Source organism: Poecilia formosa, unplaced genomic scaffold, assembly GCF_000485575.1.
Source record: "Poecilia formosa unplaced genomic scaffold, Poecilia_formosa-5.1.2 Scaffold400, whole genome shotgun sequence".
Classification (NCBI taxonomy): Eukaryota; Metazoa; Chordata; class Actinopteri; order Cyprinodontiformes; family Poeciliidae; genus Poecilia; species Poecilia formosa.
In genome coordinates this window covers 105926-122214 of record NW_006800339.1, presented here as the reverse complement: position 1 = coordinate 122214, position 16289 = coordinate 105926, and the positions used below count along the sequence as shown (strand labels likewise).

Below are 16289 nucleotides of genomic sequence, written 5' to 3'. Positions count from 1 at the left end.
AGCTCCATAAAGAGTGGCTGATCTGTAGAGGCCTACATATAATCAGGTAAGTGGGTCACTGTATAGGCCATCTTCCATTACAACGGGCTGCTGGGAAACTCTGCTGATTTATGAGAAAGAAATCCTTTTTCAACAAGTATGCAAGATGATTTAGGAGGAAAAATGACATTAATCCTAACAAGAGGAGTTAATTAGAGTTAATACAGTGTGAACACCTCCCAGAAGAGTTTGGATGTCTAGTCCTAGGAGAGGATTTGTGCCTTTATCTCTCACACTGAATGACAGTGTGGATAAAAAGAAAGAAAAAACTGAACAGAAGATTAAGGGGTAAAAATTATTATAACTAAAAAGCTAGTTACAACAATTTATTGATTATGAGTTAATATAAAACTGATTGCTCTAACGAGTCATTGATAAGCGGCCGTTTTCTTAAAAACTTGAGTTTTCTCTTGTAAAGTGAGGACTGACATCTTCCGTAACGTAAAGGGCTAAATGCTTCATATGCCGACGCTGCGCCGTCACGTAGCATCTCAGCTGAATGCGCGATACTGAGGTGAAACTTAAGGAGCTTTTCAAGTGTTTATTTTTCAGAAAAGAACCACATAATGTACATTTTGCATACCAAACTGGATTCTGCTACGACTGTTTCTTTTCCGTGGTGATTTGTCGCCGCCATCTTTAATTCTGTATCAACGGTTTGGCTCCGTAGATTGACAAGCGGCGCCCTCTGCTGGTTGGTGGCCAAACTACAATATTAAAAGAAGGTCTTGATGTTGTAAAAGACAACATTAAAATACCTTTCAATGTCAACATTAAAAGACCAATTTAATTTAGATTGAAATTAGTTCGACTGGAATTAATTTCAATCTAACAAACCATTAATCGCTCCAACTACCTCTACTAAAAACCGATTTGAGTAATACAGGACAACAAAAATACCTCAAGGTGTCCTTGAAAGAGTCTGATGTCTCTTAAAAATGGGACAAAGATGCCAAAAGGTAAACCACAGAGTCCAAGTAATGACCTGGGACCTTTAAAGGACAACCTGACTGTGCTGCACACTGAACACTGGATTGCTGCACCAGTAAACTGGCTCATCTCACTCACAATCATTACTCTTTCAGGCGGTTTTCCTCGAGCATGCTGGTGTTTTCCTGAAACCTCTCGAGTCTTTTTCCCTGAAGTTTGCAGTGTTTCCTGTAGCGTGACACCCCACAACCCCACCCCTACACTGACGCTTGCTTTTCTCAGTGAATATGATACACGCTGCACTTCCCTCCCTTCCCCTCATCAATAATAAAACAAACAGAAAGGGGAAAACATGGAGATTCGACCAACAGCTGCCACATTGTGAGGAGGAAACAACAATGATCACGCAACCTTCAAAAAGGTTGTTACTTAAAGATGACATACCGAATCTTGTATTTTTTTTTCCTATTCAATTGATTGCACACTGAATTTAAAAATAATTAGCATGTCTAAAGGCAACTCACACAGACAGATCAGAGATGTTACAGAACCCAATTTCTTTTCCTGTTCAAAGACCCTCAGTGGGTTTCATTCCAGGCACGGCCTGCCGTAAAAAAAAAAAAAAAAGGTTCGCTTATTTCCCAGCTCAGCACTCAAACTGGCATCGTTTTACCAGCAAACCTCAATCACACAGAGCAAATCATTAAAACAGCATTACGTTCTGTTCATGGGCGAATGTTGGGAGTCATGTTTAGAAAGATACAATGGAAGTGGGGAGCAGAGATGGTGTGTAAAAGTGAATCGGTAACCATTGACCATATAGTTGTGTAGTTTGTCCTAGAAATCTGTTTTTATGGGGGACCAAAATTGCAACATTGGTTATATTTTTAGCTGGTGTGGTTCGCTTTCACTGCACTGTCAAATGAACCAAACCCTTTGAGGAACCTGTTCCCCTCCTCGCCTGTGGTGGCGCTGCACCAAAAACTACTGAAAGAAACAACAAGAAAACCTCTAAAAAGACATGAAGGTAACTTCATTCTTCACAAGAAACGGAGTGATGTCAGATGTTAGAGGTTGTAGGTTGGTAATATACCAGGCACCATTCCTCCTGCTAACTCTGGACTGTCAGGTTTGTTTTGTTTGTTTTTACCCAGAATTCCCTGGGCTATATCACTACTGCTTTTGGAGCAGTCTCAGGTCCTCTTGCATCCAGATATGTATTCAAACAGTGCCAAAGTTCACGAGACCGAGTTTTCTAGGCAGACCAGATTTCGCATTTTTGGTTCAATTAGGCATTCACACTTTCCCAAACAAACCAGATTTTCTAGGCAAATTAACCGGAATTGGATTCATGTGGACGAAACAAGACTGGTGTGAATGAACCCTTAGTTGGCAACGTCCACCACTGGTGGAAACTATCTTGAAAATTTACAATAAATCCCTTATGTTTTTGTGATTGGATGAATGGGAATGGCTAATGGGAGAAGCCGAACTAACCACATCATGCGGTCTGTACATTTACATCTAAACCCAACCTCTGAACACCATTAAACCCAGTGACATCAATCAGAGAAGAGGCCGATTTGACTGGACATCTCCACAACAATGAGTGAGTGTGTGGTACAGAATAAATGCCACCATGACTAAACAGGAAACAGGAGTGGGAGACAGTGAAAAACCTTCCTTCCAGCCCAGAAACAGCCCACAGACTGATGGCATGTTGGAAGCTTAAAGGCGGACACTGAATGAGGAAGAGGAGTTGGAAACAGTTGTTATCCTGTCGTCTTCTCCTGCTGTACTCCTCGTGAATTCCTGCAGCATTGAATCATGGTGGGGGAGTCAAAGACAGGCAATGTTCTTGGAGAAAGATCTGGTTGAAAGCTGCATGCTTAATCTACGTTGGATGTTTGTCCGCTGTGGATTTGAAAGGAAATATGTTTTTCACCCTCACGTCTACGGTCCATGTGATCGACCTGCAGCCTGTTGCACCAGCTGTTCAAACTTGGCCTAGTTTAAGCTGGAGCGAAGAAGAAACAGACAAATGCTGAGGTGGAGCTCCCTCATCGCTACAGGAGTATCTGCACCAAATAAATTATAAAAATGCCTTTTAAATCCATGGCCAGTCTCGACATCAAGCTGATAATAAAAAAAGACTTGTCTCAAAGTAAAGCATTAAAAAGAAAGTTGTCTCAGTCTAAGCTGTTTGGGCTCCACAAACAGCTTTATTTGCAGCCCATTTTGATTAGTTTTGACAGAGAGAGCAGCAAATGCAAAACAGAAACCGCTTAGTAACTGAGCTGGGTTTCCAGGCCAGTGGGGACAAGTCTCTGAAAGTGACTAATTATGCTTCCTTGAACAGGTGAGGATAGGTTTGAGCTATGCGAAACATGTTCGTTACATTTTTTTTCCACAACATGATTCTTAGATAGTAAGATTTTAGTTTGCTCAGTTCTACCGATTCTGAGCTCCTTTCAGAATGAGCTGTTTTCAGGTGTCTTGTCACTTTGAATCTAAATAAAATAAAAATTGCTTGCCACACCCCCAACTCAACATTTACATTCGCATGTGAAAATGGCTGCAATCAAAAGCACAATTATACAACTGAACATTTTTGCAAAGCATTAGTAGATCCTCCTACACAACCAACAAGAATGCAGCAAGTGGTTTCTGCATGGTAAGCCAACAACAACCAATGTAAACCAATGCAAAGCGGTAAAACCAGCTAACCAAACATGCTGGAAGTAACACCTGGGTTGCTAGGTAACAAGGCTGAGCTTGGCTGGGGTTACTAGGTAATGGCGCAGTGCCTTTCAAATGTGATTTGACATTTAAGGTTTTTGAAACTGTTCATTTTCCAGACACCAAAATGTAAAATCAACTTCTGTGAACTTTTCATCATGTTATAATGTGATTCCTCCATCAAAAATATACCTGGGGTGTTACCCTGAGTCTTTTACACGTGCTTGAGAAATCCTTCAATCTTCATGGCAACCATTTAGCTGTGCCAAACCCCTGGGTGGATCTAGCCCCGCCTTTGGGATGCAGCTCCTCCTCAGAGCTGCAGTTTCCAAGCTTCCAAACTTCCACCTCTCTCATTGGCTCCTTCAGACTAGCCAGCAGCAATTAGCAAACATTTGGTGCTGAGCTCATTATAGGAGCTATTTCTCAGTGCAACACAAGTATAAACATTGCTAAAGGGCTAATAGAGGAGCTATGTTGTGAGGACTTCCTGAAGGCGAAGTGTTGGAAAGAGCAAGACTTCTTAAAGAGACAGAGGCCCAATTTCAATACGTTAAATTACAAAATAAATTTTCTTTTCAGTCATATTTTACATGTATAGCATTCTTACAACAACTGAAGTTAACATGGTTACTTCACTGTAGTGTAAAATGGCACACTTTGCCTGGAAAATACATAATACTGACCTAAAAACAGCTGGGTTTTTTTTTTTTTTAAGAACTTGAGCTATTTAAAAAAATAGTAGAGACCAAAACGGAAGAATAAAAATGTTGCATAAGATCCCCTTTAAAAGTAGTAATAGCATATTCCTGACTCGGATATTCAGTTTCATGGCCTTCCCCCCACTAATCATAGTCGCATTATTCCATGGACGTGGCCAACTCTCCAAGTTTAATAACAATCTGAAGGTAAAGCTGCTGACATTTTACAAATGGTTTATGGAAGAAATGCTTCAAAAAAGATGGTTATGACTTCCAAAAGATTTCCTTGATGATTGTATAAAATTTTCCTGAGTCCTGAGCCATCAAGGTGCGTCATCATCCCACCAATGACAGCTTCACCTCACATAAGAGGTGAAATGATTCAGCAGATTCGGCTCGTGTCTGCTGTGGCGTACCAGTCCCCTGTCAGTCGTCCAGGGTGACCTCTCTCTGAATCTCCCTCCTCTGCGGTCACAAACCCTTCATTTCAGAAGGCTAAGAGCCCACAAGTTCACCCAAAGTGGCAATTACAGTTGAGCCCCCTCAATAACAGAAACTCACAATGACTCAGTGAAACATTTTGCGCCTTTTTTTGTTTCAAATCAAGAGAGCAGAAGCCACTCTCTGCTGTACGATCGAGGTTTTCATCATATCGACCAGCTCTTCACCCGCACCGCTGATTCGGGGCTTCATTTCCATTCAGACTGCACAGACGATGACGGTTGTCAGGCTAATGCTTCCTGAGCGTCCGCTGCAGCGCCGCATGCATACTGAGCCCACTTAAGGGACTTATGAGAAACCTTGGCTTTGCCCTCCATACTCTATTCCAGGCTCAATTTGCTGCTTCTGGCTTCCGTCCAGAGATCAGAGTCAAATATTGTGTAGGGAAACCAGTTATCTCTGGCAGACAACCGGCTAAAAACCAAACGCCAGGTTCAGTAAGTTCAGGATTTTTTTGTTATTTAAAGCATAAGACACAATTTCTTTCATCATTTATATTCAGTTTGTGGGAACTTTAAACTCTGAGAATGCAGGCGTTTGCTGAAGCAGTTGTGTTGAGTCACTCCTTTCAAGTTCAGCCTCCATCGGGGCTTTACCTCCTACTGCAGAGCTATTGTTGGTTATTCTTCAACCAGAAACTCTGTACAATGTAGATATCTTAAATCCATTATTTGAATGTGCCTCTATGGAAGGTTGCAACCTCTTTGACCACTAATGCAACCATTAAATTTGTTTTCCATTTTCCAGATAAGATACAGTTGGTCGTCCAACTTTTTAGTACTTCTGGCTGAGAGCCTCTGTGCTTAGTTAATGCTCTTTCCTGGATGAAGCCAGGAAACTAAACTATCTGTGTTTTACACACCTGACTCAGTTAGATTGGGGTACAGAGTTGCAACATTTGTTACATTTTCAGATGGTGCAGTTCGCTTTCAAACCATTTGAAAAACTTGTTCCCCTCCTTGCCTGTGGTGGTGCTAAACCAAGAACCACTGAAGGAAACGACCTGAAAAACCTCCAAAGAGAATGATGAGAGCAACTTCTTTCATCACGAAATGTAAACAAAAATGGAGTGGCAACAGATTTTAGCGGTTGTAGGATTTCACTTTGTTTTTGGTAAAAGACCACAAGGCATTTCTACCTCTAGCGCTAGATTTGCATGTTTGTTTAGATTGTTTTTACCCAGAATGCCCTGCACTGTAGTCCACTTCCTGCTTTTGGAGCGGTCTCTGGCCCACTTGGCGTTCACATAATGCATTCAAATTACGGAAGATAACTCTGGTTCACCTAGAACGGTTTGGTTAAAATGAATTCTGGTGTCATTCAAACAGATATGTGAACACCAAGCGGACTGGAGAGCGCTCCAAAAGCAGGAAACGTACTGCAGTGCAGAGCATGCTGGGTAAATATAACCAAAATTAAAGCACGAGTCTGGCATTAGCAGGAGAAATGTCTTGTAGTTTTTTTTACAAAAGAAAAACAACTGCGTCTCCATTTTTTTACATTTCATGAAGAAGGAACTCTGTGTGTGTCTTCTTCTGAGGTTTTTGTGTCGTTTTCTTTGGTGGTTTTTGATGCAGCGCCACCACAGGTGAGGAGGGGAACAGGTTTTTCAAATGGTTTGGTTTGTTCCACTCAGTGCAGTGTGAAAGAGAACTGCACTAGATGAAAATTTAACAAATGTTCCAATGTCAATCCCCAGTTGAACCAAATCTAGACTATCAACTGTGAAAACACTCTAATCTTGGACCTGGACTGTTTGTCTGGAAAGTATCATTAGAGGAGATTTGTTGTAAACTTGCATTTTATAAATACACTGAACTAATCTGGAAATGAAAGCAGAGACTGGAGACTCGATTTAACTCATTGACTTCATATTGTGAGCGCGCTCTACCCATCTGGACTGATGGCATAATCTGTGCTCTCATCTCTGACAGCTGACCTAATCTGCTGTTTGGACCACAGCAACGACCCAAACACGTGCCCGTCTCATCATACGGCACACAGGGGTAAAATAAGGGTCCGCAGAGGATTTAGATGGATAGAAGTCCGGGACCTCCTGGCGGTTGCGGGACAACCCCCCTTTTCAACAACCACAAGGACGTTCTTATGCAAGACGTAATCTGGTTATACAATCCAGAATTGATGCTGGCAGCGCAGGGAAACCACAATTTTAATCTAAAAAAAAAAAAAAAATCTAACGGCTTGACACCTTTTATATAATCACTCAATGCATGAACAAAAAGATGATAAAGTGTGACTAAACTGAAGGAAGTGATTGAATTAAAACCCAGTTAAAGATCTGAATGATTCATAACAGAGCTATTTCTGTCCACAGAGTCCACCGTCATGAAAAGTGACAGAGTGGGCAACGTCCAGGCTGTCCAAATTCAGACACACTGACAGCCACGACGAACACTGAAATGTATGTGTGACTGCTTTCCGTACAGGACGGCTGCAGACAAATTGGTGTGTTTGGTCCTTAATACTTCAGAAGAATCCACATTTTTCGAAACAAGTTGTCCAAAAGATAAAGTGTCTTTTGAGTTTGCTTACTTACTTACAATCTGATGTATATATTTTTATTGCAAAACAAAAAGCATCAACTTTCAATTTGTTATTTTGTTTTGTTTAAAAAAAGGTTACACGTTATTTCAAATCTCCTGACAGGAGCCAAATTAAATGTCTGGTGGAATTTAAATGGACCATTATACCTGTTAAACTGAATAAATTTAACCCTAATATTCTAGATATGTGTGCACAATGCATGAAACTATTACATTGTTCATGGCAATGAAACAAAATCAGGGCTTTTTGGGAAGAGTTTAGGAAAATAACAGCAAAACTTATTTTAAAAAATAGCATTTTAATGGGCCACGCACTATTTATCTTGGGACTATATAATTTTTTGATAGCCATGTTTCTCTTGCATGCCAAAAAAACTATTGCACTCTTTTGGAAAACAACAATCCTTCTTTCTGTCCCAAAATAAGAGCAAAGACAGTTTTTACATCCTGGCTGCTTCTCAGACAAAGGACACCTTGGATTAATGCTTTATCATCATCAGAGACCCGGCAGGGGAGGCTTGAAGCACCTCTGATCAAAGAACGCAGCAATTACCATCAGTGGAAACAAGGTGAAGAAGAAGAGAGCAAAGGTCAGGATATCACACCTTAACTCAGGGTTTGGACACTACTACAGCAATATTCAAGGACTTTTCAAGCATTTTCAAGGTGAGTTTTCAAATATTTCCCAGCACCAAATACAAATAAACTAAAAAAAATACATTCAATCCACTATTATATGATATTTATTACTATTACTAGTATTTTTTGTGGTAGTTTTATTCATTCTACAGCAGGGACAATGTAAACTAAAATATGAATAAACGTTATGTCTTGAACATTATGTCTTGTACCCTAATCACCTGACTGGTCTGAGAACAAAACATTGATTTAACAGAAAGCAAAAAGCTCACTATTTCAATAAATAAGTCAAGTCATTACTAATAAGTATTCATTATATTGAAACATTCAAAAGTAAATTGTCTTAAAGCAAATGACCTTCCTTCTCAAATTAAATGCTTAATATGGGGGCATTTTTCACATGTCCTCCCTACATCCAGTGGGGGGTGCAGGTTGCTACAATCGACAGCAGCCACACAGGCACACCTGCGAGAAGGAAACAAACGCACCCAGTGCAACACTTTCATTCTATTGGCTGAGAGGTTGCCAGCTGACGGTACTTTTCTGTTCCAAGGGCGAGCAGAAAATGATTTGCAAGCGAGCAAAGAGGTTTGGGAACAGAGATTTGATCTGAGCAGAGGCAAGTTTTGAGTGCAAGGAGAAAGGCTTGAGAGAGCACAGTGAATATTTGAAAGAGAGCAGAAGTTTGGAGTACAAGCATTACAAGTTTTGAGGATAAAAGACATGAAATCCTGCTTTCAAACTGAAAATCAAATTGTGGCAGAAAATAGCTTAAACACAAAGAGTCACAAGAAAATCTCTATAAAAGAAGTTCCAAGTTTTCTGGCATTCAGCAGATATAAATAATTTTGGTTATTGTATCTGACATACATTAACAAAAGCTTTTTCTGGTTTAACTTCAAACAGTGAGAGAAAATATCTGGTTTCAATAATGTTTTCCAAATTTAGGCTTTCAATCCAATGTGAGATTTCACTTTATTATAAAATTGTGTAGTTAGAATATCAAGCTCTTGATACAAAAATCTAAATGAAACTGAAGCATTTTTAAGGTTTTCAAGCAGCCGTATGAAGCCTGTTAACTCTTCTTCTAATTTGTCTTGGTTTCCTTCGGTCCCCACCGTCGCAAGCCTCGGACAGCAGAGGTCCAATGGTCCTGCGATGAATTTAAAACGGGTTTTCAATCGCCGAACCAGCCTCAGTCTGTGCTGGGATCAGCTCTGTAAATCCCTGCAGCCGACACCAAATCAATTACCACACGGCCACTGGGTAAGCAGAATGGGACGCTTCACAAAGAACTGCAGAAACTGTCCTAAATATGAAGCCACATCGCTCACTCTGCCCCATCGCCTCCAGAAACCAGAACCAGCAGAGAAGGACTTACTCAAGTAGCAAGTATTGTAATTATCCAACAATCAAGGCAAGAACTCATCAAACTTCCTTCAAAGTTAATCAGAGCTGCTCCTGGAAACTGTTTTCACATTAAATGATGTTTCAGGCTGGAAGGATTTTATCTAAAAATCATCAAATTATCAGTAACACTGCTGCCATTTCTTTTCTCAGTCATCTAAACAGCAGAATACACAGATCTGTAAAAAACTAAGAGCACAGATACTGAACCCCATCAGAAACCTCCTGGTTGTTCCACCAAATATTGATTTCTGAACTCTCCCTGAGTTAAAATATTAGTATAGTTGTTTCTAAATCAATATGAACTTGTTTTGTTGCATTATTTAGGTCGTTATTTTGACCATTTCTCATTTTCTACAAATAAATACTAAATTTCTGCTTTGAATTTCAGAGACATGCTGTCAGTAGTTTATAGAATAAAAGGACAATGTTCATTTTACTCAAACATAAATCTATAAAGAGTTAAATCAGAGAAACTGATCATTTTAAGTGGTCTCTTGATTTTTTTCAGAGTTGTATTTGAAAACAACACAATCAATTATGGCTGAAATGATTAATCATGATTAATCTTGATTAATTAGATTAATCTGTCATTATTCCAAAAATTACAGAGGATTTAATTTGTGAAAAATCTGTATTTTTTCACCAATATGCTCATTTGGTTTCAGTCTAACAATCGTTTTGTTTTATAAGCATATTTTCAGCTCATATTTATTTGGACTTTGAATTTAGGTCAACTACAAGAAGGGATGACTGACATAAAGGCAGGTGTAAATATCTTGCGTCATTTGTCATTTCTCTTCAAGAAAGAAATAATTAATATACAAACCACAAAACTACAACATTTGTCCAAAACAACCACTTATGACACAGGGAAATGACTTTTCATGTTTCCTTAACATGGATCTTAATTTTTTTAGCCATTGTTAAATCTATTTTTTATTTCCCTACCAAATACAGTCTGCTTTTACTGCATGTTCAAAGTCAACGTGGTAAAGGAACAATAAACCCTTTTAACATGTATCTATTAAAGTTAAAGTTCCGTTTAGTGTTTCCTAATATGAAAGCATTCATATTAGCATTAGCAATTTAAAGGATTCCCATGTTAGTGCAGTGTGAATCATGCAACCATTAAAATGTTCTGCAGGTGCAATAAGGACTTAAAGGTAACATGCTCTGTGGAGCTAAAGGTCAAATCCTGAAGGAACTATTCATCTGTCCTCAGATGCTGGAAAAACTTTAGTTTCTGTGAAAGTAAAACTGAAGTATTTGGAAGTAATAATCGTTGTTACATCTTGAGGACAAAAGGAAAAGCTTGCAATCATGAGAACACCATCCTAACTGTAAAGTACGGTGGTGGCAGCATAATGTTGTGCAGGACAACACTGCAAGAATTACAGTAAAGACGGTACAGATCATTATGATCCAAATTATAAAATATTTATCAAATTAATTGTATGCTTTAAAATTCAACAATACTGCAGATTTCAATATTGTAATAATAATATATAAAGCATAAAACCATCTCCTGTCTATTCAGAAGTGTTTGAAATTAAAGAAGCAAACTTGTTTAAAACAACTCAAGACACATGCTAAACTGTTTGGAATATTAGAAATAAAGAAAACTTACTTAATGTAAATAAACAAAAACAGTAGATCAAATAATATGAAAGTGGAATGTGACTACAATTGTCATGAGACATTATCTTTCCATAAGTTACAACAACATTTAATTTGCCTTTGGGGTCAATAAAGTAATTTGATTTTAATTAAATTGTATATTTTCAGGATTATAGTTTTTTTTTCTGTTAAAAACAGAAAGTGGTGCCTTTAAAGTCAATTAAGAAATACTTTACGTACATCAGATGGAAATTAAACGTCGTAACTCAGAGTTTTTAGTGACTGACGGCTACTTTAGTAATCAATTAATCACAAATGAGTTGATTAATCGTTTCAGCCATGTTGCTTTAGATCTGATTTTCTTGTCATTAGGTTTGAATCCATGTGCTTTTTTTTTTTTTTTTTGCTAAATTGTATCTTTATCTTTAATTTAAATTCCTAAAAATGGAAATAAAATGATGGCTCTCTAACAATAAAAACTATTTTTTACAACATAAATAGTAGATATTTATCTAAAATTACAAAACTAATTTTGTGGCTCTAAAAGAATTGTTTTATTTGGCTGCACTGATGGTAAAAATGTTTCTTTAGGTTGTAAAGGTTGCAGATTCTGCATTCATGGAGCACTTCCTGTTTACAATGTGGTTACCATGGGAACCAGCGCCTCTGGAACACAGGTCCACCTAACATTAAAAACTCAAACACACTGCCTCCTTTTTCACACCCAGCCTCTCCCAACTCTGGTAATCTGCTTACAAGAGTGACGTTGTAAGCAGAAAAACATGTTTTTAAAATGTCTTTAATACTTATTAAAACTGTGTGATAATAATAATAATAATAATAATAATAATAATAATAATAATAATAATAATAATATTACAGGTGGAAAGAGGAGGAAACACAACTTCCTGCATGCTGCTCTCCCAGCAGTCTGAGCCGGGATTATGTAGCAGGGGGGGTTCAAAACAAAAAAAGCCTTTCACCATGGGACTAATCCAGGGTGGAACAGAGCCGCTCTGGAAATATCAATATCCCTGCTTCAGTCAACGGCGCGTGCTGATTCAGCACTTTTCTATCTCCAGGAGTACATAGTTCAGAGATAAACTGCTTAGTGTTGATACGCAGCGACTAAACCACAGCCTTCAATCATAAGACTTATAAAAGGAGAATATGACGGGATGGGTGTAGACTCCTCGGCACTCCTCTCTCCCAACTTTTTGGTCGCTTCACTTCCACAGACAGATGCACGATTCTGGTAAATCGGAGGGAGGAAGGCTGTAGTTTGGCAGAAAGGAGGGAGGCTGATGTAACCTCCCAGGAGTTATTACGCAGGTTAACACTGCTGACCGCTAAAGAAAACATGACTTAGCAGAAGAAACGAACTGACGCAGGTGTGTGGTCAAGAGCAGGTGGATAATATGTAATCAGAACTCTTTTTTATCTAAGCCTGCATGACATAACTGCTGCAATATTTATTTAATATCAGCTGGTTTGTCTAATTGATGTTCATGATCAGAGTAAATAACTTTTATAAATTCTGATTCAAACCTCTGCAGTGTCGGTATTAAAGCCGTTATGCTGCTTCCAGCTCTTGGTATGCTCTGACTGTGGGTCGAAATTCCACACGGCCTAAAGTTAACAAAACATTTAACAAGAATTTGCACCCTGGAGAGATGTCCACACGGTCAGCCAAGCTTCCCTGCTGCAGTCGGAGTATTATTGAACTGTTCGCCTAACGAGACGACCAAGCCTTTAATACTTCCTCTGCTGTGTCAGGTGGGTTTCTGAGTCACGCTAATTCAACTAAAAAGTTCACATCTAAAAGGTGTTAGTAAGTAGGCATGCAACAATAAGCAATAAATCAATTAATCGCATGATAAATTAAAACAAACTCAATAATTTCCATCTGCATGATTTCTCTTTTCTCTCTTTACCAAAAACTGGAGGATAAAAGTCTTCAGTCTGATACTTTGGTCTCAACTAGTCATTTTTTTGAAGGACAATTTTATTTATAGACTCTTTATTATCCAATTTATTTGTTATTTCTGTTGTTTTGTTTATTTATTTTGGATATTTAAAATATTTCCAGTTCCACGGTCAAATGTTCATTCGAATTTAAAGTTTATCGATCTTTAAGAGTCTCTTCTTGCATTGTTATGCTATTACCAATACTTGAAAACGATCTCAAAACAACAATATCATTGTTTATTGTGATAACTTATGTGGATAATTTATTGTCCAGCACAATTTATCATGACAGGCCTATTCATTAAGCTGAAGGTCTTTTTTTAAGTTTTGAGTGTACCTTCAACATTAAAAAATCCATTCCTGATTTTAGGATACTCGGTTATTGGTTTTATACACTTATTACAAGTGATTGAGAAATTATCAGTTCCAGATGTATGAAATCCATCAAAAAATCTCCACTGTCCTGTATCTTTTAGGTGCATCCCTGCCAATGGCTCAATTCAAAGGACTCAATCAGATAGTTTAGCAAAGGCCTGATCATTAACTGTTCCTTTAATTCAGATGTGTTGCAAATGATATGCAGAATAGAGGTACTGAGTTGGAAAAAAGTAACGAATGAGGAAAAACAAATGAAAATGTAAAAATTTGAGCTTTAACTAAACAATTTTACAAAACCTAGCTTATTTACTGGATGACAATATCTTTAATTTGTCGAATTTTGCTGCAAATTTTGTCTTTATAGAAGAGTTCATTAGTTACATAAAAAAGTAAGTTTAAATCAATGTCAATATTTATAAGATCTAATGTGCTTCTGGTAGTAACAATTTCAGAGATATAGTTTACATAATTCAGTTGTTTTTGGGTTTCAGTTGATATTAATGTTTGATAATTACATGTTAATTAATGTCAAACTGATAAATTATTAAAAGAGAATCTAATTAAAGTGACAGCTGCTGAAAGCTGTGACTAAATCAGTTTGAGCTGTCAGGCTCCAACAATGAGACAAAAACATCCCAACAACAACAATAAAAGCAACAACAACACCAACAAAGGGACAGCAGCTTGTCAAACATCAGGATCACAGCTAATGTTAGCCGGTCTGCAGCAGAGTCCATCGGGATGAACCGCATCAGAACCGGGTCGGGGCAAGGCTGAGATAGCCTGACGGTCCGCAGAAACTCACCTTGGGTTTATAGAGCCACTTTCTGAAGCGGTTCATGGCTCCTTCCTTTGTCACAGCCCCTCCTCAGCTCTCCTCTGCCGCCCGCCCGGTCGGTCGGGAGCCTCACGGTGACGGCGGGCTGCTAACCCAGCTAGCTGCGGTGGATCCGCTGTCAGCCGGAGAACCAGACACGGTGTACGGTTGGTTCTCCGAGTCTACACCGTGGATGTGGACCGGAACAAAGCACATCTACGGGGAGTTATTCCCATTTTTCCACTGTTCCGACGCTCAGCCTCCTTTCTTCCCCCGGACACTAACCGACTGACGGATCCGCTCCGCTCCGCTCCGTTCTGTCCCCCCGCTAACGTTACTTCATGACGGTCACGTTGACAACAGACCCCGCCCACTTTCCCTGCGATGGTGCCTTCAAGGGCCGCTTCGACCAATCAGAAGCCACCTGTGAAAAGAGGACTCTACCTGTACTGCACCACCCAACAAACCTAAACCGGTTCCACAGGTTTTTCTTTGGATCAGGAACTGCGTCTGTTTGACATAGGTGGGCAGAGTACAAGTAGGAGTAGCACTACTTTAACATATTTTTACTCAAGAAACGTAAAAAGTAGCCATCCAAGAAATTACTCTAGTAAGATTTAAAAAGTATATGGTAAAAATCTACTCATGTAATGTAACTGATCAAATTAATTGTTTAATATGTAGAAGTTACATAGTCAGACTCCCCGAAATATAAAGTTTAGTGGAAATTTGGTATTTTATGGACAAAAATGACAATAGTAAAAAAAAAATAATAAAAACAGGCAAAATTATGATTTTTATTTTCAAATCTGTTTCAGATCTGGTGTGTGTGCGTGTGTGTATGTGCCTGTGTGCGCGCGCGCGCGTGTGTGTCTGCGTCTAGTGATTTTTTTGGTTAAAACATGTTTGTTTTTCCTTTAATGGGTAGAAAATCCATAAATTTAACTCAATTAAGAGTAGCGACACTTCATAATAAAACTACTCAAGTAAAAATACAAAGCAAAGTGTACTAAAAATACTCCTAAAAGTTTTTTTTTCCAAAAATTATTCAAGTAAATGTAATTGAGTAAACGTAAATAATGACTACCCAACTCTGCTTTTTGATAATAGAATGACCAACATTTGCTATGTCTTACACACCAGATTGAACATTTATTTTGTTTAATTTGGTTTCTATTACATCTCAATAAGTGTTTCAGAAGATGGTCTAAAACTGGAGTGTCATAGAATATGACTTCTTTGTGTCAAAGACAAATCTTAAACAATTTTGCTTGTTAGTTTTCTATTCTAAAATCTCATTTCATAGTTCTCATGTGACGTCACATTTCTGGAAACTTTGTAGCTGACAGCCATCTTGGTAGGTATCTGTAACTAATTGTCATGACTGTTGCTTTGGAGTTGCTATGACAACAATAAATAAGCTACATTCTCTGCCTCATACAAGTTGATCCTGACAGCAGTGATTTTGTTGATATATCTTTCTCTTGCACATTGGTCAGAATGTTAATCAATTTCTTTTTGTTAGTCTCGTAGCCATGGTTCATCTATGCTTTGTGCTGCATTTGCCTACCAAGATGGTGGTTCGGTACAGATCACTTCTGGTTCAGACTTGTGGGAACTATGTATGTTTATCCCTCCTTTTTATGTTTTGTTTTTAAGTAGGTTTTAAAGTTCTATAACTGATTGTCTATAGATAGTTTACATTGGGTTTGCACATATTTTATATGTCACAGACATTCAGTACATTTTCTTTATTGAACATTATTTTAGTATTTTTAATCTGTGAGATTTTTTTTAAATTAAATCTTTATAAAACCTCAGACTTTTGAAAAAAAAGTTTACTACATTTATTACCCTACTAATTTATTATAATATTTATTTTCCTTTTTATATGATCTGTTTCTGTGGTTTTGAATGACCCAGGTGGTGCCTAAAATCTATAATAATAATAATAATAATAATAATAATAATAATAATAATAATAAT

At 38.1% G+C, this 16289-nt stretch overlaps 1 protein-coding gene across 3 annotated transcripts in view; it reads right to left on the bottom strand.

Annotated features, from left to right (window-relative positions):
* Positions 1 to 14668, bottom strand: part of zfyve28 (zinc finger, FYVE domain containing 28) — a 29500-nt gene extending 14832 nt beyond the window's left edge. For 2 of the 3 annotated variants that reach the window (XM_016663027.1, XM_016663028.1), the window contains exon 1: positions 14292 to 14668. In XM_016663027.1, the coding sequence (XP_016518513.1) occupies positions 14292 to 14327 (36 nt within the window). In that variant the 5' untranslated portion in view covers positions 14328 to 14668. The remainder of the gene's footprint in view (positions 1 to 14291) is intronic. The other variant, XM_007576179.2, reaches the window with a different exon arrangement.
* Positions 14669 to 16289: the final 1621 nt, after the last annotated feature.